Source organism: Sinocyclocheilus rhinocerous, unplaced genomic scaffold (genome assembly GCF_001515625.1).
Source record: "Sinocyclocheilus rhinocerous isolate Xijiao unplaced genomic scaffold, SAMN03320098_v1.1 scaffold2665, whole genome shotgun sequence".
Classification (NCBI taxonomy): Eukaryota; Metazoa; Chordata; class Actinopteri; order Cypriniformes; family Cyprinidae; genus Sinocyclocheilus; species Sinocyclocheilus rhinocerous.
The window spans coordinates 11,550-32,362 of record NW_015637154.1 but is presented as its reverse complement, the minus strand read 5'-3'; the positions used below and the strand labels follow the sequence as shown (position 1 = coordinate 32,362).

The following is a 20,813-nucleotide window of genomic DNA, read 5'->3' as shown; positions in this document are numbered from 1 at the left end:
AAGCAAAACAGACAATTATCTTTTCTTGTGAAACGTGACAAGATCGTGAATTCGAAAGTGAAAGCATCCGAAGCCCGCGGCAACACAGCAAAAGAGAAACTCCCATTCACAAAATTCAAATCACAAATAATACTACTGATGATAAAGAACGTGTTGAATGTTAACAACTTTCGTTTCCATATAACTATAAACTATGATAAAAGTTCATCAGCATGCATTGAATAATCCCATGCTGTAGGGCAAAAATAAAAAATAAAAAAAATATTGCGACCAAATCATGTGCTCGTGCGACCAGCTGAGAAAGTTAGTTGCAAAAGAGCGACCAGTGGGAAGAATGAGTCTGGAGCCCTGATATGCATTATACAGAGGCAAGAGGAAAAGAAAAAATACCATCGAAAGACAGTAAGTTCCCCTCAGACATACATTCATATAAACTCCTACCCCTAACTGAATCGCGATTTGTTTAGCATCTCAACCGATTTGAATCGTCACATATTTAAATCGATTTTCAACCGGCTCGCGGTTAATCGTTACATCCCTAGCACAAAAGGTTTAGAATACCACACATCTGAGACACAAACATACCTTTTCATAAGGCTGACTGCACCCAAATCCGAAGATGAGCAGATGACCATGAGAGTCTGTGCAGGCAAAGTGCTGCCCATCCACTGAAAATTTACAGTCAAACACAGCACCATGACCCTGGCCCTCAATCTAACACAGAAAAATAGAGAGAGAAAATAATAAAATTTCTGTGATGAGCAGTATTTCTATCAACATCTAACATCTAGACGGTATTATACACTATCGTTCAATAATTTGAGGTTGGTAAAATAATTTATTGTTTTTGAAAGAGGTCTCTTATGCTCACCAAAGCTGCATTTATTTGATAAATGATGAATGAATTAAACTGTAATATTGTGAAATATTATTACAATTTAAAATAACCGTTTTCTATTTTAATATAAATTTAATTTATTCCTGTGATGTCAAAGCTGAATTTTCATTAGCCATTACTCAAGTCTACAATGTCACATGATTCTTTCTTATTATCATCACAGTTGAAAACAGTTATATTTCTGTGAAAACTGTCATACATTTTTAGGAATCTTTGATTAATAAAATTTAAAAACAGCATTAATTAGAAATAAGTCTTTTTTGGAACACTATAAATGTCTTTTATGTCACTTTTGATCAATTTAAAGCATCCTTGCTGAATAAAAGTATTAACTTCTTCCCCACTTGTTAACCCAAACGTTTGAACGCTAGTGTATATGTTTCTTATCTTTTAAAATGTAACTTTTTTTAATTGAAACTGAAGATCTGTTATGTCATCTCACCATATTGAAGAAGTTTCTAATCTTGAGACCTTTACTGAGATCCCAGATGTAGATGTTACCATCATGACCGGCTGATAGCAAGATTCGTGAGTCAAAGGGGTGTGCTTCCAAAACAAACACCTCATCATCATGACCCTACGGACAGAGAAACATCTGCATACATGACCCGTACATAACAGGCAATAATCACAGGAAGCTCATCCTTAGAATTACAAAACAAGAACCCAAAGGAACAGACTGAATTCTGCCTCACATGCACATGCACATACCGACAGCACATGTAGTAATTGGCCATTTGCTGAGTTCCAGACTTTGAGGATGCAGTTTGAAACAGCTGTGATGATGGAACGATCGCAACGATCCCACGTGACCATGGTCACCACCAACTTGGTCGATTTGTCATCGCCTGATATCACAGCACTCCTGTGAACACAATACATATGTCAACACAGATGTAAAAAAATACACATAATTGAAGGACCAAATCAATTTTATTTTTCAAAAGAACTGTGCTTGAGAAACCTGCCTGATCCCACAGTTAACATATATGTACACATACTGACCCTGGTAATCTGGTGGTCATGTCCAGGACGGTACTCTTCCATTCCTGCTGTTGGTAATGCCAAATTCGTGCCGTACCATCCCGACTACCACTCACAAACCTCAGACTGGAGATAGAGGCAGCCAAAACACAAACACAGAGTTAAAAACACCCAATTCAGCAATAAAGACAAAATGTACATCCCAATGAACAAACACAAATGGAAGCATAACACACAGTGAATGCTGATAATAAAACTCACCCATCTGTGTTATTGCAGAATTGAATAGCTACAACTTTATCCTGTAAAACAAAAACATTGTTGTACTTCATTAAAATATAAAACTTTTAAATCAGCACAATATACAGTCATGACTTTCAAACTTTCATTTTTAACATGTTCCTCCTTTTCCAATTACAAGTTCTGCTTTTTCTGGCCATTATTCTCCTTTCCATTACTCAATCCGTCTTGCCTTCTTGTCTGTCTACTGGCTTTCTTCTCTATGTCTCTCGCTCTCACCGTGTGGGAATCCAGGTCAGAAAACTTCACAGGCGTCTCTGTGCCGAGGTAGTAAACTCTGATCATGTGATCTGTCCCTCCAGTGGCCAGAAACAATCCCCCTGGAATCAGAGAACACAATATTATAATAATAGACTAATCATGAGACGATAATGAAGAAACATGAGAAAAAAAGTGTTTGAAAATTGATCAGGGAGTTAGAGTGTGAGTGAGGGTAAATGCACCAGAGCTGAATGAGCTGCAGGATATCTGAACTCCAGGACGAGAACGTTCCATAAACTTCACGGGCTGATCACTGCAAACATAAACACACGACTCATTGCAAATTTACACTATGTAAAAAAGTTAATTACTGGCATGAGACAAAATATGTAATTTACAATTGGCAAATGACACTTACTCAAACTTCATGTTGAGTGAGTTCCACTGCCAGAAACACACCATGCCATCAGCTCCAGTGGTGGCCAGATACCGAGAGGAACCTAATGCTGATGGAGAAAACTGCAGAGATAGAGAGAAAAATCCCTTCAAACACACAAACAAAATCATCTGAATTAATATTACCTGCTGAATTTGAGGAAAAATCGAATTGTGATTTTTCAGGGGGGAAAAAAGCAATATAAATTGCTATATAAAAAGTGATTGAAAAACAGGTTTGCTGAGCTTATTTGTAGGGCTGCCCATTTTGGCTAAATTGTATACTATTAGGGCTGCAACTAACGATTATTTTGATAATCGATTAGTTGGCCGATTATTTTCGATTAATCCGATAAAAAGCCTCATTTTATTGACAAAACACACTGTTCCACATCCTGCCCAATGCTGTCCTTCAAACAAACATGCCAACTGAATGCTAAGAAAACATAATGTATGGTGATATATCTCTATGCTATACATTATGTGTAAAAGAGTTATAAAGCCCAGTTTAAATTGACAGTTTAAACAGACAAATTGACAAAGGACAGTTTAATTCGTTGTCAATTATTTTCATTATCGAAAATTTTTATCAATTAGTTGTTGCAGCCCTATATACTATATATCAATATAAAATAAATCAAATAAAGTGTTATCAACTAGTAGATTTACAGTGAATTACAACTATAGTAATATATTGAAATATTTCATTGTAATAAAAATAGTAAGAAGAAAAATAGATAACAATTATACTTTACAGCACAACTGTAAAAGTACAATACTAATATTTATGGCTATCCTAATTTTTCATTTTCAAATGTTAAAAATGTTATAAAATTAAGAGCCCTTAAAACTTCTCTTTTGTTGACAACAGCCGGTTTCTAAGTGCTTCTCTACAAGTTTGGGAATATGGTTGGTGTGCGTTGTCTTCCCAAATGCTTGTTATAAGTTACTCAAACTTAGAGAAGATGTAGAGTTGAAGCTTGTGTGGAGCAGCATTTACTGTGAACTGAGCTGATCAGTCGCTGAAATCACCAGATCATGAGCTGCTCAAGTTTAAAAGAACATAGCACTGCGCTTCACTCTCACAGTGGCTTTATAAAGGAAACTTGTATTTACACACCTGTATGGAGGTGATAGAGGCCGTGTGCCCCTGCAACACTGCCACAGGTGCACAAGTACGCAGGCACCACACGCGGATGACCTTGTCACAGCTGGTAGAAGCAAGGAGCGTGTTCTCAAAATTTACTGTCATGTCTGAAATCTCTGCCGCATGTCCACGCAGAGTGGCTAGGAGACGACCATCATCTGTAGCCCAGATCTTCACTAGACAGTCATCAGAACCCTGACAGAAACAAATGAATAAACCTTGATTACAAGCACACACAAAAAACATATTGCAAAACTGAGCAATGACATTTTTTGAGGACATCAAATTATGCATAGTTTATAATCGTCACCACTTATTGAATTCAGAAATTACTTTAACATCAACAATTTTACACATTAAACTTTTATGTCTAAATCAGGCACAGTTTGTGTTTATTTCAACAGATGCAATATTCTGATCAGATGCATTTACCGTGAAAATGCGATGTCCAGTGCGGTCAAACGCCACACAGTATACTGATGAGAGATGGCCCAGAATCCTTCGATGCATCTTCATGTGCTGGTAGGTTAAGGAAGGGAAGGCATGGCCAAATCGAGCCACTCCTGTTTTTTGGCGAGCACCCATGATTGACACTGAGCAGAGAGATTACAATCAACTCCCACCACAAAATATAAGAAATGGTAGTTGGTCTAAAGGACATTATTTGGTCACTAAATAGCATGTTAACATCCAGCATTAAGTTAGTCACACTAGACAAACTACAGCACTACATATTCATAATATGGAAAAAATAAATCAAAATATAATACGTTAAAAAAATGTAAAAATATGCAATCTACTCCAATTTACTGTAACACTGCAATCCTGCAAATTTAAAATTTGCGTTCATTTAATTGAGTTCAAGTAAGACAGTGACATGTCAATTTTCTGTTAGTCACATGTCTTCACATGATACAAATTCACAGGGCAAAGTTCACCAAACTTGGATTTTGGAACTCAGCAAAAATTGCATGATCTTGCTTTTCTGGTCTCCCGCATTTGCATGCACATGAATAGAAGTCAATAGACTGAAAAGTGTAGAGTGACTAGCCTTTAAAGTCGCAATGAAACAAAATAGCGAAAGATGTTTTCGTTTGTATTTTGACGTACATCCGAGTGTAAAGGATTATCAAATAAGGGAAAAAAATATGGGTATTGCACTCAAAATTAATGTGAGCTTGCAGTTGATTGTGGAAGGTTTAAGCGGACTTAAATGACTGGACAAGTTTTGCATACATCACCAGAGGGAAGGCTGACAGTTTCACCAGAAGATTAATTTATGACATTATGATGCAATATTTTAAGATCTAAATAATTAAATAAATATTAAAACAAGATTGGGTGAATTTTCATTTCATGCTGACTTTAATCAGCTATGATTAAGCACCATTTTCGATTGGAAAGAGTGGATTCAACTCTGTGTTCACAAACCCACCAGTGACTCCTGAAACCCAAAAACAGCAGTGCAAGAACATAATACACCAATTGGGAGGGCAGGACTCACCTATAGTTGGTGGTTTGGCACAGTTGAGAGGTGGTTCTGGGGGCCGCCCCCTGTGCAAAGCAACTACTGCAGAACCACTCCATACTGCATGAGAAGAACCTGAGAGAGAGAACAACAGTTTGTCAAATATTTAACTGTATTAGAGGAAGAAAATGAATGTAAGGGAAAGTGATAATGTGATCATGTGCGCTGTTCTCTAGTCTTCTTTGCTGTTTCTTATTGTTCGCTGTATATAGTGTGCATCTCACTTTTTGCTGTCCGTAGTAATGACTGTTGGCCTGTGCCCAGCAAACTGTGGACTCCAGGAACACTGGGAGGAATGTGTTTATCTATCAGTGGGCCGATCTGCTCACACACACGCAACAGGTAATCCGCAGGTATGTGCTGATTTAACAAGACCTAAAACATACACATAGAGGTATTTCATAAATAAAGTGTAAGTGGCACAGCAAAGCTTATTTGCATCATGATTAAAAAAAAAAAAAAACACTGCACAGAAATAACTGTTGCAACAACGTGTTACATTACAGGTGCATCTCAATAAATTAGAATGTCGTGGAAAAGTTCATTTATTTCAGTAATTCAACTCAAATTGTGAAACTCGTGTATTAAATAAATTCAGTGCACACAGACTGAAGTAGTTTAAGTCTTTGGTTCTTTTAATTGTGATGATTTTGGCTCACATTTAACAAAAACCCACCAATTCACTATCTCAACAAATTAGAATACTCCATAAGACCAATAAAAAAAACATTTTTAGTGAATTGTAGCTCTCATCTGAAAAGAGGACTTTGGACCACTGGGCAACAGTCCAGTTCTTCTTCTCCTTAGCCCAGGTAAGACGCCTCTGACGTTGTCTGTGGTTCAGGAGTGGCTTAACAAGAGGAATACGACAACTGTAGCCAAATTCCTTGACACGTCTGTGTGTGGTGGCTCTTGATGCCTTGACCCCAGCCTCAGTCCATTCTGAATTGGTGGGTTTTTGTTAAATGTGAGCCAAAATCATCACAATTAAAAGAACCAAAGACTTAAACTACTTCAGTCTGTGTGCATTGAATTTATTTAATACACGAGTTTCACAATTTGAGTTGAATTACTGAAATAAATGAACTTTTCCACATTCTAATTTATTGAGATGCACCTGTATATTATTAGTCTTCAAACTAGCGTGAATTCTGCTTTATTTCACCAACATAATCCATATTTATTTACGCTCATTCCTGAAAGACCACTCTTTTTCCCTCCACACACAAGCGTCCGCCTCGCCTCAGCCAATCAGAAGCCTTCTCCACCCATCTTCCTAGTCTCTTAAGTAGCAACTGATGTTTGATTGGCTGCCGCCTTTAAGTGACGCAGGAACCCACCAATCCCCTCTCGATATATTTGCATTGCCGCAACGCCTCCGGCCGGCACGCACAAAGCCTTTCATTTCAAAACAAATACTCTTTATTTCAATTCCCGAAATCAAAACTTTCCCACACAACAAAGCCTCGTGTATATTATAGACAATATTCTTACTGCCAGCACCGTGCCCTCAAATCAGCGCTTTTTCAGTTTTATTCGCTGTAATATAAGTGAGCCAAGCACTTGTGAGAGTTTAGTGCTGAATTTCACGTGCGCGATAGTGTTTATTTAATCTCACCCAGTCTTCAAAGCTTCGCTTAAACTGCTTTCCATCCCAGCTCCAGCGCTTCGGGATGATCTACACACAGAGACACAGCGGGGGGAAATCACACATCACACGCAGGATTTAGACACGTAGCCGCCTTGGCATGAAGAGGAGATGCTGATGTTGGGATATTAGAGAGAAATAACGGGTTTGAGTGGGAGAAGAGGAATGAAACCCACCTCGTATTCGTGCAGCTCCTGCAGCAGCATCTGCAGAAACACACAGAGGCTTACACACATCGTAACACACACTCACCGCTACACACCGACACTCACACGCTACTTTCGGCCTCACCAGAGCGGATTTCTGACATGGTCCAGACTGCAGGAATCTGGCGATCAGGTAATAAAGTTCTGCAGAGAGAGAAACACAACAACACCAGTCGTTAGCTTTAGCTTAGCCTCGAAGGCTAATGCTAAAATAGTGCTTAAAGTCTTCCTAGCGATAAAGTCGCAGAAAAAAACGAGTGCTGCCCACCGGCTTCAATTTGCGAGCACGGTTCCGCCGCCATGGCCCGGTCCGGGCGGTGGGTGGAGGTTCGTGGGTCTCTGCTTGCTAAGAGCGGCTTGGGCTGTATTTGCTCTCAGCGTTTCGGCCTGCAGCCGCCGCTCGTGCTGCTTTGATTGAGCGCCCCCGCGCGGCGGCCGTGCGCCTGTGGCCCGTAGTACCGCACGCTTCCGCCAGTGGCGCACTGAGGGCGCACAGGTGAGCTCACCATTTCCACGGGCGGACATTTTGCATGGTGTGCAGTTGGGTCATTTATTGAACCCGATAGCAGAGCTGTATTGCAATAAAAAAGGTCTTGTTTCTTGTTTAATCTCGTCTTGAGGATCACAGGTCACGTGTGTGGGAGAAACATCAAATCTTAACAATGAAAGGTTCCATACTACAATCAATCACTGCCATATACATGTGTTATGTAAGGTATGGTTTCACAAATATTACGTAATACAATTATGTAATGTGCATATATCGAATAAATGTTAAAATACCACCATCATATCTTTTTAGTTCTTTAACAAAATGTTGGATATATACAGAAATAATTTATCCTGTGTTGTTGAATATCATGTTTTTTTCAATATTTTCTTTATTGTATGATTCATTTCATAATGTAATGTGCATTAAACCTTTCATTTATTACAATAAAGTTATTAAAATGTAAATACACAGTTTTAATGACAGACACTCTCACTTCTAACACTCTACATTCCAAAAAGCTTTTTCTGAAGCCACAAAGTGTTTACCTGATGACTGTTGTTTTCTCTGAATCCTTTTGTGCTTTCTATCCAGTTTATCTCAGAACCTTTTTAAACTGAACATGATAAACTAAATATGCATTTACAATGGCAATCATAAGTGCAAAAAAATAAAGAAAGAAAGGAACACCAATAAAATTGCAGAGGGGAAAATATAGAAATTAACAAAGGGCGGTCATTTAATTTATGTTCGAATAACTGAAAGTCCCTTATCATCCCAGCAAATCTGCAGGCCTGTTTAGTCTTAATAAATTTAATTGATGGAAAATAGTTACAAAATCAATCATTTAAAATCCTGAGAAATAAGGTTTCATCTTCATTCGATTACAGTAATAAGAGTATAAATGATTCCAAAGGACATCTCAGCTCAGGAAAATACTCGCCCATTAGCAGAAGAATGTGGCATTTTGTTTTTTCATAGTATATGCAATGACTTTAAGAGTACAAAGCTATTTTGTCTTATGAATATTAGTCGAGCCATAACTTATATTTGCATTTAGGGTGTGTTAGTCTCAGCTGTGTACTGAGGTGATTAGGATAATTTCTTAAGCTTGATATGCAGCGTAAACCAATGGTGAAATCCGCTATGAGTTATATTATTGCACCAACCACTTATTAAAAGATAATAACTGATTACAGAACAATATATGCATAGAAACAAGTATATGATACCCAGTGTATAATATATAATCAGTGTAAAAGACCACAGCAGACATTTTGAGGAAAACTCCAATGATGGATTTTTATTGAGTGAGACCGAGAGCATTATAGGGGACAAAGTACTTTTTCACAGATGAATTGTCAGTGTTAAAAAAATTCCCAAAAACGCTTTAAATTACTTTTCTTTGAATCCTGTAATTTCAAAAAAGTCCTCTATAACAACAGAAGGGTTTTTCTGGCCTCCTAACAAACCCCAGTTTTCTGTTTCAACAAATTGCAGTGGTATGATTCTTAAAAAGCCAGGAGTCACCGTCTAATGCTGAACCTGGAATGCAAGCAGTTTGTCTTTAGTCGTTTTCTCTCTTTTCTTCTATATTTGTTTAACTCATCCCTCTTTCTTAAAGACAATCAATTACGTTTAAAATAAAAATAAAAACAAACCCCATACAGAAACATCACGAGCACTAACGGACATACAGACTGAGAGCCTCCTCCCACTCCAAAAACCAAGCTACAGACCAGCCGCTTGAAAAAAAAAGAAATAAAAATAGAAAAATCAACAAAATTATAGAAAGATGCCGCCTTTTTCACACCTGTCGTGTTGTAGACACCTGATACAGCTGCGGCCGAACACAAGACTCGTTTTAGTCAGCTTTGTTTTTGTGCTAAAAACCTGAACCAGTATTTACAAATTCGCTGATAAAAATATTCCTCTGGTGGTGATGGGCAGAGAGGAGGTTGTTGAGAGAACTGGAAAGGGAGAGAGAAAACTGGGAAAGAGAGAGGAAGGTAAAAGAAAGGAAAGGGGGGAAAGGGAAAAGATGGACGGATGGATGGACAGGCGTGGTGCTACTCTGTCTTCGGGTCCTCCTTCTTGGGCTCCGCCGCCTCGTCTGGAGTTTTTTCAACCTGTTTAAAAAACAACAACAACAAGAATCAAGCAGGACTGCCTCTGCACCAATTAGAATCTTAAGGAGGTAAAGTTTAGAAAATTCTCCTTAGCTTAAGCTATCAATGTCTTTGTTTTGAGAGATCTGGGGAATTAATTTAACTATGTTACTAAGTACTTTTGCAATGTTATTAGAAAATATTAAAAAGCTGACAGAAATGTGTTTATTGCTTGTGTTTGGAAAGGAAACTCAATAAACAAATATCATGACCTGACGTGATTTATTATGTCCACTGTGGGACAAGTAAGGTGTGTTTATGTATGATAGACGCTGATTTGAGGTAGACTGTTGTGTTTATACATATATACCTCATTGGTCTTAGTCTCCCCATTTTCTGATTGGTTTTCCTCCTTGGATTCCTCAGCCTTTGCTTTCTTTTCTTCCTTTTTATCATTCACTTCCTTCTCTTTCTGTCAGAGAGGAAACGTCAGAGCAAAAGAATGAATATAGAGCAATACGTATTACACAGATTACACACCAAATCATGGAGACAAGTGACACATGAGCATCAGTGCAAAAATGTGTTTATAAAAAGTGTAAATACCTTGGGAGTTTTTTTCGGTTTGGGTTCAGGTTTTGAAGGTGTTGGTTTCTGAAGGGAAATGAAAACATGATTCATTCACAAACTTACTTTTTGATATATACAAGGATATCTAAACAATAAACATGTTCAAGTAAATAGTTATAATAATACATAGAATGGTCTATGTTGTTCTGCCCTATCCTGAATTCTACACATCACCTTAAATGACTGGCAAAACTATGCTGAAGTAAAAAAAATATTATACAGAAAATATGCTGAAAATAAAAAACAAACAAAAAAAAAACCTTGTGCAGAAATTATGGTTTCTGATCTTGTTGCTATGCGATCAGTGGTAGGTTGAAAGTGTTGGTTGTAGGAATTCAATTATCAATTATTACAAAAAGTGCTAAAAACAATTTCCAAGACTATATTTAAAGTTCTTCAAGTCTTTTGAGGCCAAAGACTTTATAAAAATAAAATAATGATATAATGTTAACATTAAAAATCTCTTTAAAAAGAAAAGAACTTACCGCCGATAATCTAGCAGACCTTCTCTGAGGCTACAAGAGGAAGAAAAAAATATATATAATTATTTAAGTACAAGTAGGAGAGAACAGTTATATATTGTAAATCCCAATTATTAAAAAATGTTCCTTCTCTTCATTTCACTTCTAGTTTGTGTAGGCTACTTAGCAGCACACTTAGTAAACTTGGCACAGTGTACTACAAATATTATTGGCTCTTATGACAAAATACTTGGTGTTTCTTGTTTGTAATTTGATTTAGGATAAAAGCTCCTGCTGAATAAATAAATGTAAATGTATATATACAGTAATGCATATGTACTGGTTTTGATTACTTGAATATGAAACCCAAAATTGCTTTAGATATTTTATCATTTTCCTTTCTCACCTCCTCCTTGACTTCTCCATCAGTTCCCTGCAAATCAGCAAAACAAATATCACAAGTTAGAACATGATCTATAATTTTATTAACATAAAAGCCGGGGAAAACAAAAAGGCAACTTGCAGAAACATTGGGATGTGCTGTTCTGCACGTTTGTATATGTGAGCAACATGCTGTTTTTTTTTTTCGTTTATTAAAGCTTAAATGAACTTTAGCTGAGGATTTGTGAATAAGTTTATTTGTCTGCGGACAGCAGCGCAAAATGGTGTGTCGATTTTTATTTATTTATTATTTTTCACGAAGGCATTTCACGACACGGGCTCCACACATTTGAACAAGGAGGAGGGGCGCGATGATCCCGCCTCAGCGCTGCCACCTGGCGGCAAGCAGGAATCATGACACTCCTCTTCCACGGCGAACAAAGAAAATGCATTAAAATTGTTTAAAAACGCGACCGTCTTTTCGCAAAATTGCCACCATTCAGAAAATTAGAGTTATCTAGCTATTTTTTAATCACCATTCAACGGCGACTGAGCCACGATTGCGCTTATAATCGTCGGTTTTCGCGGCGCGCTGTGCTGGAGATGGAGAGAGAGAGAGGGCAGCATGGCTGCGGTTCCACGGGCATGAGATCAAGCCGAGCTTCAGCACAGCGCTGCTCAACTAAAACCCTTCTGCTTAACGTACCACCATCGACAAAAACGCCGCGATCCGGCAGGAAAAAATCGCAAAATTAACAACGATTTTTTACCTGCCCACTGATTCTAAAGAAGTCGCCTGGATTTTTATTAAAAAAACATTGTCTCGAGGGCTTCCTAATTCCACGACTGATTAGTAAGGGCAAAAGTGTAGCCGAACGCCGCGCTCGGCTTTTCTACATACCTTTCTCTTGGGCATGTTGAGTTTGGGATGTTTTTCTTCTTTTATGCAAAACTAACAGGTTATCTTTTGTGATTCGGAGTTCACAGTTCAGGAGACTGTCGTCCGCTATGCACTAATTCTGTAGTAAACATAGGGCTACATTAGATCCAGTGGTTGAATGGGAGGGTGGGGGCGGGGCCATGCTGTGACTGATATTCCGCTTGTCCAATCAGCGAGCGTCTGGGTCTGCCACAGAAGAGGCAGATTCTTACCTCCGCTGTGCTTTTACGCGCGAAATCCTGAGGCGTAAATCCAACGGCGCACCTTCCTGTAAAATTTCCCTCCTAACATGTTAAAAAGCTGTAGACTGATGTGAGAGCGTTCTGCACCAAATAAAGCACTGCCATACAGCACTGATGTGATGAGGAACAGCTCGCGTTTAAGCCCAGTGATAAAGTCAGACCCTCCTTCATAGCTATGTCTGTATGCGCTGTATGGCCACAGCATATCTGCCTCAGTGAAGTTCACTAATTGCTGACTGTATTTTTTGAAGCAGGTAAGCAGAAGTTTCTGCTTGCTCTAATTATGTGCACTTTCTATGAAAACATGCTTGAGTGCAAATAAAATGAAACATCATTTGCAGTAAGTGTACACGCGTGTGGCAATCAGTAATAGAGAAGAGAAGCCTTTCTCACTTCTGCTTTATTCAAGCAGAGACCTAATCTGTGTAAGTGTGTGTGTGTGAGAGAGAGAGAGAGAGAGATAACAGCTTACTTCCTCTGTTGCTACCCAGACCAGAGACGCCAGACCAGAGAAAACATCTCAGCCATCGACAGATAGATAGATAGATGATAGATAGATAGATAGATAGATAGATGAAAGAACTATCTGAAAGTGTCACATTAGACATTGCTGTGTATCACTCTTGAAATGTCCGTTTCTGCAGCCATAGGCCTACAAACAGGAATCCCATTCTAAAACATTTGGTAAGTTTCTTTCTTATATATATAAATAGATAGTTGTGATTATAGAATTATCTACTGGTGTTTTATTAACTAGAATTTGTACAGTTTATTTGGGGTATTTGATTGATCTGATTACAGCAATAAAATTGTAGTATCTTCTAAATTATGAAAATCTTAAAGAGAAATTTTACCCAAAAATGAAAATGATGTCATCATTTACTCACCCTCCACTTGTTCCAAACCTGTATGATCTTTCCTCTGTTGAACACCAAAGAAGATATTTTGAAGAATGTTGGTAACCAAGCAGTTGACGGTAGCCATTGACTTCCATAGTATTTTTTTTCTCCATACTATGGAACTATGGAAGTCAGTGGCTACCGTCAACTTTTTGGCCAACAACATTCTTCAGAATATCTTCTTTTGTGCCCAACAGAAGAAAGAAATGCATACAGGTTTGGAACAACTTGAGGGTGAGTAAATGATGACAGAATTGTAATTTTTGGTTTAACTATCCCTTTAAGTTTTGTCATTTAATTTATAGATTCTGCTAATCCTACAAATATAAATCATTTATAAAGGAATTTGATTTGATTTGGTTTGATTTGATTTATTAGACAGAAAAGTAGTGAAACACACTCAATTCGTCAAGAATAACATAATAAAGTTAAAAACTTGTTTCCATTGTGGTCCTTGATGTTAAGCACAAACTTCAATCCTGGTAACAGGTACACTGGTAATGCATTATAAATACAAAGATTACAATAGGATTCCACATTTACAAAATGTACAATCACAATTAAACACATACACAACATATACTAATACAAGTTCATCAATAAAACAACCTACTTAAGAGCCAACTTTTAACTTTTAAACTAAACCTACCCATATTTGAAATACTTTAAATATCCAGAGGTAATTTATACAACACTTGTGCCCCAGAGTATTCAAAAGAAGACCATTTTTTAATTAAATGTATTTTGTTCTGCTTTCTATGTAAACAATCAAGATGCTTAAATTGGGAAACATCAACATGTGTAAAATGACTAAACCCTAAAAATAAACTTATCAATTTGTTTTGAGATTTTTGTAACTTATCCAACCAACCACGAGACAAATCAGACATCCAAGAAATACATGCATATTCAAAATGACATAGCACTAAACATGATGCAAGTAATTTTATATTGTTTTTCAGGAAAACTAACATATCTGGCAAGAAATTTTGTTCTAGCATTAACCTTACCCAGAACTTTCATAGCCATACTTACACCACTTAAATCATTATTAAGAACACATTCGAGATAATTAACGGTAGTTCTGTTTGATATTAAACAATCCCTACCTTAATAGACATCTTAGAAACCTTATTCAAATTATTTTTAGACCCAAATAATATGGATTTAATTTTACCTAAATGCAACAAGAGTTTGATTTCAGAAAGCCAGTCTCTTACCATACAAAGCTCCTCACCTAAATTCACTTGTATCCTACCAACATCCTTGTCTGAATCCAATAGCAGAATCATCAGCATATAAAAACAAATCACAATCACAAACTGCTTGCATGTCATTTATGTATAAGAGAAACAAAAGAGGGCCTAAAACAGTGACTCCACAGAGTGGAGTGACTCCATTTTTTCAATTGTTTCCTCAGAAAGTGTCCCATCGAATTCTACCCTCTGAACTCTCCCATTTAAATAAGAGTTTAACCAGGCTATCAATTTACTTGAAAAACCCATGACACTTTATTTATCTAAGATTATTGAATATTGAATTGAAGATTATTTTTGTTTTTGTACTGAGTAAGTGTTAAAATGTTCATTCATTTAAAGCTTGAGCTGTGTTTGTCTGTGTAAGTGGCTATCATGCTTGGAGAAGCTTTCCTTCATGTTCTGAACTGCACAGAAGACACCACAGATCATGATGGACACGCTCGCACACACTCACCCACCCCCACGACCCGTCCCAACCCCTGCACGACAAACGCCGCTGCCAGATCACCTCTGACACCACGAACTGTGAGAGGTGAAAGACCATAGTATTCTGGGTTATTAGGATGAGGTTGTGTTAAAAATAACATTTTCACGATCTTAATGATGGCATTGGGAGATGTTTGTTTTTATGCTGGGTGAAGCAAAATAGCTATTTTATTTAAACAATGGAGCAATATTAATTATAGACTATGAATGTGGCCCAGGTCCTGGGAACAGTCAGTATATGTAAAAATAAATTTTAGGAAGGAAGTGTGATGCTGCTGAGAATTTTAGCCCACAGTTTTAGCCACATAAATGTAGGTGTTAAACTGAGTAGAGTATAGGGAACAGTTATAATATGAAAGGTTGTACAAAGTTAAACAGATAGTTCACAGAAAAATTAAAATTCTGTCATCATTTTAGGAATGTTTTTAAGAGTTTTTAAGAATATGTCAGCTATATACCCATACAGTGTAAATAAATATAGTCCAAAATAACTTTCATTGTATGGACAAAAAACACTTTAAAAACATATAAAAATATGTATACAGGTTTTTAAATTATATGAAGGTGAGTTAATTATGACAAATATTTATTTTGGGGTGAACTATGCATTTAAAGTCACCATGAAATCAAAATCGACAATTCTTATATTTTATGAAATATTGCAGTGTATATTACAAATGATTTATCCATGCATTCATTAAAGATTAAAGATTCATGTGCCCCTGTAATGTTTAATAAAAAATCAACAATCATCAACAACCTGTCACTCACGAGAGATCGCAGCAATTGGCAAGACAACAATGAATTCCAAATTGTCAAAATCATACCCTCTTTTTTTCTCATTTGAGAAGCCTTTGTATTCAGATACACTTTGTAATAGAGAAGAAAAGACAATCGAATTTTATTTTCATGTTGACTTTAAGTGATAATATTGTGCAACAGTGTATAACAAAATAATGTACTATTCTTCACAAAGTCCATTTTAGCATTGTTGATAATAGTCCAATTCAGCTTACAGCTATGACAATGCAAAAGAGGCTTGAAGTTCACTCTATCAGAAATCCAAACTAAATAAAAACATTTTGTCAAACTTTTCCAAGTACTTCCTCATTTAGGTGAGTGTGTACTGCACACAATTGTCATTTGTATGGAGACACTGAAACAGTCATTCAGTGAATTAAGTGAGCTGCAAAGTGGGACTTTGCTTTGGACTCTGGGCTTTCCCTCAAGTTTCCTCACTGGTTTCTTGCTATTTTGTTAAGATGAGGCTGGTTATAGTGGTGCCTGACCCATTTTTTCTTCCTGTCAGTTGGCAGGCCTGAAGGCCTGAAAAAGCCAGGGCAGTGCCGAGCCTCTGCACCCAGCAATGCTATGCCCATTCTCAGCTGTAGCGGGGAGGATCACTTGGGCATGACTCTGTATTGCTCCTGGTGCTGTCCCAGCTTCTGCAAGGACTATCCGGACCTCCGGCTTGCAGGTGATCGGTTGGAGCACTGCAGTCCTCATAACCCAGACCTGCTCAACCCACCGGATGACGGCCCACTGCTGCAATCTCAGGACCTGAGCTCTCTGGAACCCTCTCTGAAACCAGGTCAACAGGTAGAGGCTGCGACCCAGCAGGATGAGGAGTATCTTGTCATGGAGAGCGTTCAGGGTCTTGGCTGGGAGAGAAGGCTCACTAACTCCATGTTGAACGGCTATCTGGAAGTCCAAATGCTGGAGGTGTTTTGTCAGCACATGCAAAACATGGCATGCTACGGATCATCACTGCTGGGCACTGATGTCATGCCGGCACTGGTGCCCACCAGCCTGACTGTAGCCAAAGAACAGACAGCCAGTCATGTAGAAGAGCTGGATTCTTCATCCAAAAACGTTGTGCAATATTTAAGCACTTGTTCAGCTCCAGCAACCTCCCATTTCAGCTCACCTGTGCTACGTATCTCAGAAGCTGAGTAACCAACCTCATGAACACACACAGCTCCTGCCCTCATAACATTTTTTTCTGTTGGGCTCCTGTCTTTTGACCAACACACAAATATTTAAAGTTATCTGTGTTGTTAGAATGTTTTGTATGCAATACTGATAGCATTTGTGGCATGTTGATTACTATAATAAAAAATAAAAAAAACATTTGTAAAGCAAAAATAAAAATTTCAGTAAATAATTCCAGTGAAGTACAAAAGGCAAGGCAATGAACATTAACATACACAATGTTTCAAAAGTATAGCCATATGATTTAAATAAATATATGTGTTAGCATGAGACATGTCACCTTTATTTTTATTTTATGCATGTGATAACTTAGTGGCGTTGTCTATGTAAATTAACACTTACATCAATAAGGTCAATAAGATTTTTATTGTTTTTAAATTTAGTCTCTTATGCTCACATTTATGTGATCAAACATAAAATAAAACTGTAATATTGTTAAATATAATTACAATTTAAAATAACTTTTATAATAAATTATAAAGACAATATAAAATTATATATAATATAGAAATTATATATATATATATATATATATATATATATAGCTTTTTTTTCCCCCTCCTAATGTGGAGACAGGCTTCCAATCATATCTAATAGGTCTCACAAAAAAAATCTGCTTTTTTCTTTTTTTTTTTTCTAATGCTTTAAAATAAATTCTTGGGACTCCAAAGTGCACTGTATTCATGAATGTGCCAGGGAAGTTTGTGTGTGTGTGTGTTTCAGAGAGTGACAAAAAATAAAAAAATAATTAAATCCTCTCAAAGTGTATAGTAGATGCGAGTGAAGCAAGTGAATTTTGTTTGAGTGGACAGAGCTCCAGAGCCGCCGCCGATGGGCAGTGACATTTAAAGATGCACATGCTTACGGTAATGCAGTCTACATGTCTCTTTGAGGAAGAGAGAGATGAATTAGACAGGAATAGACTGAATGATTCTCAGTAGACCGATCCAAGGTTCTGCAAGGGGAATAACTGGTATTTAGACAAAAGGCTAAATGAAGACACTGTCTGCTGTGATTTTCACATTCTCTCCCTCACTCTCTCTCTCTCGTCCATCTAGCTCATAATCACTACCTTCTGTCTTTATTCCTGTCTTCCTGTCGTGCAATGCATCCCACAACCCTTTGCTCTGCCGCACAGGGTTTGGTGAAAGCAGCGAGCGTTTCATGCCTGATTCCTCGGATATAAGGCGCGTCTCCTGCACGCAGTCAGGCGGAAATATCAGCGCTCCTCTGAGGAGAAAAACTAGAATGAGATAGAGAGAGAAAGAAGAAGGGAGTAACACCTCTACCCATCCTGCTGCAGCTGTTTCCAACAATGTGAATTGAAATCAGAAGAGAGAATGCTGATTACAAATACTCTTGTCTCCCAAAAGCTCACCCCCGATCCTCACCCCAATTATTATTGAGAAAGAAAGATGGAATTAGATGTTGAAAGAAAGAGAGGGAGAATTTGTTATTAAATTTGTTTTGACAGAGTGGCAACAATGCATCTCAGGGAATCACATCCATTCGAGAGAGATGCTGAAAGCCACTAGTACAAGCCTCCTTGAATAGATTTCTCTTTGCTTCTTCTCCCACAGAGAGGATCCCACATTGAACAACAGAAAATTAAAGGAACAAATTACTCGCAATGAAAATGCTGTCCCATTTACTCACCCTCACGTTGTTCCAAATGAATGACTTACTTCTTTGTAACAGTAATGGAGAAGTTTGGAATAAAGCATACAATGACCAGGGGTTATCAAGTTTCATAAAGGACAAAACAGCAGTACCGTATACAAACTCCTTAAAAATAGTTATTAAAACAGTTATTATGGCAATATTTAAAGTCCTCAGAAGCCATACAATAAATCAGCTTTTATATTTTAGTTTTTTAATGACTCACTTCGAAAGAGTTGCATGTTCTGTTGCTGAACCAGTGTTTTTTAACAAAATGTTTGAGGCAATGATTCAGTGGCTTGCTCATTAAGACAGCCCCCTGTTTTTTTTTGTTTGTTTTTTTATGAATGAGTGTTTTTGAATGAATTGTTTGAATAAACAATTCAATGACTCATTCATAAAGACAGTGACTTGTTTATTTTCTGAATTAATCCATGTTTTTTAACGAGTCGTTTAAGTGAACGATTGAACAACTCATTCATAAAAACAGTCATCTCTTTCCTTACTTAATGAACAAATAGTTTGAGAGAATGATTCAGCAACTCGCTCATAAAGACAGTTGCTGAATTTGGAACTGCAAACTAGCATACTACTCTGACCGTTTCTGCCATAGTAGGGAATAAATGGTAAGAGTAGTACACTAGAATGTGGTTTTGAATTCAACTAGTCCCATGTTTCATTCCTGAATTATTCAGTGTTTTTGAACAAATTGTTTGAGTGAATGATTTGATAACTCTTTCATAAAGACAGTCACTTGTTTGGTTTCCAAATGAATTTATGTTTTTTAACGAATCATTTGAGTCAATGATTCACTCATTTATAAAGATGGTCACATGTTTTTGAATAAATTGTATAAGTCAATGATTCACTCATTTATAAAGACAGTTACATGTTTTTGAACAAATAGTTTGAGTCAATGATTCAGTGACTCATTCATGAAGATGGTCAGTTGTTTCCTTCCTGGATGAATCTGTTTATGATTCTAAAATTTGAGTTAATCATTTAATGAGTCATTCATAAACACAATCACTTGTTTAGTTCCGGAATGAATCCGCAGTACGGAATGAATTGGTTAAATAACTGAGTCCGTGACTCACTCATTTGTTGCGACTTACTTGCATGTAACTTGCAGATAAAGTGACCAAAAGAGTGAATGGTCATAGTGTTGTTGGATTTGGTGAAATCAATCCCGGCACTATACAAGTTTGTATAGTTTGAAATGACATAAGAGTGGGTTACATTTTTAGTGAACTTCGCCTTTAAAACTGTGTGTGTGTGTACCCACTTAACCATATTTTGGGGACAAATTTGTACCCAAAAGTGAGCTAAACCTGACAAAATCTCCAAAAACCTCTTTTCGGGGACGTCCTCATTTGTAAAACTGGTATAAAAATAAAGTAAACAAAGATTTTTTTAAATTGTAAAAATGCAGAAAGTTTCCTGTGAGGTGTAGGGTTGGTGTAGGGCGATAAAATATACAGATAGTACAGTATAAAAACCATTATGCCTATGGAATGTCCCCATTTAGATAGTTAAGTAAACGTGTGTGTGTGTGTGTGATCATGTGTCTATATTTATTCATTTATGACTTACGACCCGTCACACAATCTAACAATGACAGGAAGAATGATGTAATAGATAGATGAATAAAGGGAGGGAATAAAAGACAGATGGCCAAAAGACAGAAGAAAGAGGGATTGCCAGGCACACATCACATGAGCGGCATGACAAAGCTCATGACATGTCGACCTCCCTCGACACATCAATGCCAAACGCTCACTTAACAGCATTCTCAACTGCAGTCGGACGACGACAAAAGCATTGTTAATTCAGTGACTGATTTCATGCAGATTACTTTCCTAATTATCGCTTTCCTTATTATAGCACACATAGACAGGTGTGATCCCCCCCCACCCACC

At 37.3% G+C, this 20,813-nt stretch overlaps 3 protein-coding genes across 5 annotated transcripts in view; 1 reads left to right on the top strand and 2 right to left on the bottom strand.

Annotated features, from left to right (window-relative positions):
- Positions 1 to 7,820, bottom strand: part of brwd3 (bromodomain and WD repeat domain containing 3) — a 35,178-nt gene extending 27,358 nt beyond the window's left edge. Inside the window, exons 1-16 of one of the 3 annotated variants that reach the window (XM_016563514.1) lie at positions 7,616 to 7,820; positions 7,433 to 7,491; positions 7,318 to 7,347; positions 7,112 to 7,171; positions 5,718 to 5,868; positions 5,470 to 5,568; positions 4,398 to 4,558; positions 3,939 to 4,160; positions 2,802 to 2,902; positions 2,626 to 2,696; positions 2,402 to 2,502; positions 2,144 to 2,184; positions 1,904 to 2,008; positions 1,610 to 1,763; positions 1,341 to 1,475; positions 586 to 714 (exon numbers count right to left, since the gene is read on the bottom strand). In XM_016563514.1, coding sequence (XP_016419000.1) covers positions 586 to 714; positions 1,341 to 1,475; positions 1,610 to 1,763; positions 1,904 to 2,008; positions 2,144 to 2,184; positions 2,402 to 2,502; positions 2,626 to 2,696; positions 2,802 to 2,902; positions 3,939 to 4,160; positions 4,398 to 4,558; positions 5,470 to 5,568; positions 5,718 to 5,868; positions 7,112 to 7,171; positions 7,318 to 7,347; positions 7,433 to 7,491; positions 7,616 to 7,649 — 1,653 coding nt within the window. In that variant the 5' untranslated portion in view covers positions 7,650 to 7,820. The remainder of the gene's footprint in view (positions 1 to 585; positions 715 to 1,340; positions 1,476 to 1,609; positions 1,764 to 1,903; positions 2,009 to 2,143; positions 2,185 to 2,401; positions 2,503 to 2,625; positions 2,697 to 2,801; positions 2,903 to 3,938; positions 4,161 to 4,397; positions 4,559 to 5,469; positions 5,569 to 5,717; positions 5,869 to 7,111; positions 7,172 to 7,317; positions 7,348 to 7,432; positions 7,492 to 7,615) is intronic. The other 2 variants (XM_016563512.1, XM_016563513.1) reach the window with 2 other exon arrangements.
- A 1,670-nt stretch (positions 7,821 to 9,490) lies between these two features.
- Positions 9,491 to 12,504, bottom strand: LOC107748629 (non-histone chromosomal protein HMG-14A-like). The gene is made up of 6 exons (XM_016563509.1): positions 12,319 to 12,504; positions 11,443 to 11,469; positions 11,061 to 11,090; positions 10,552 to 10,599; positions 10,316 to 10,417; positions 9,491 to 9,966 (listed from the first exon to the last, which is right to left on the bottom strand). Exons 1-6 carry the CDS (start codon positions 12,331 to 12,333, stop codon positions 9,907 to 9,909), a joined length of 282 nt encoding a protein of 93 aa, XP_016418995.1. The 5' UTR covers positions 12,334 to 12,504; the 3' UTR covers positions 9,491 to 9,906.
- Positions 12,505 to 13,252: 748 nt separating this feature from the next.
- Positions 13,253 to 17,268, top strand: LOC107748630 (uncharacterized protein CXorf21 homolog). Its single transcript, XM_016563510.1, has 3 exons — positions 13,253 to 13,283; positions 15,170 to 15,289; positions 16,553 to 17,268. Exon 3 carries the CDS (start codon positions 16,615 to 16,617, stop codon positions 17,197 to 17,199), a length of 585 nt encoding a protein of 194 aa, XP_016418996.1. The 5' UTR covers positions 13,253 to 13,283; positions 15,170 to 15,289; positions 16,553 to 16,614; the 3' UTR covers positions 17,200 to 17,268.
- The last annotated feature ends 3,545 nt before the right edge of the window (positions 17,269 to 20,813 follow it).

Coding starts and splice junctions, on each gene's coding strand:
- LOC107748630 (XM_016563510.1), top strand. CDS start 16,615: ATGCCCATTCTCAGCTGTAGCGGGGAGGATCACTTGGGCATGACTCTG.
- LOC107748629 (XM_016563509.1), bottom strand. Junction 10,418..10,551: donor AACCGAAAAAAACTCCCAAG/GTATTTACACTT, acceptor CCTCTCTGACAG/AAAGAGAAGGAAGTGAATGA. Junction 9,967..10,315: donor GGGAGACTAAGACCAATGAG/GTATATATGTAT, acceptor TTTTTTAAACAG/GTTGAAAAAACTCCAGACGA.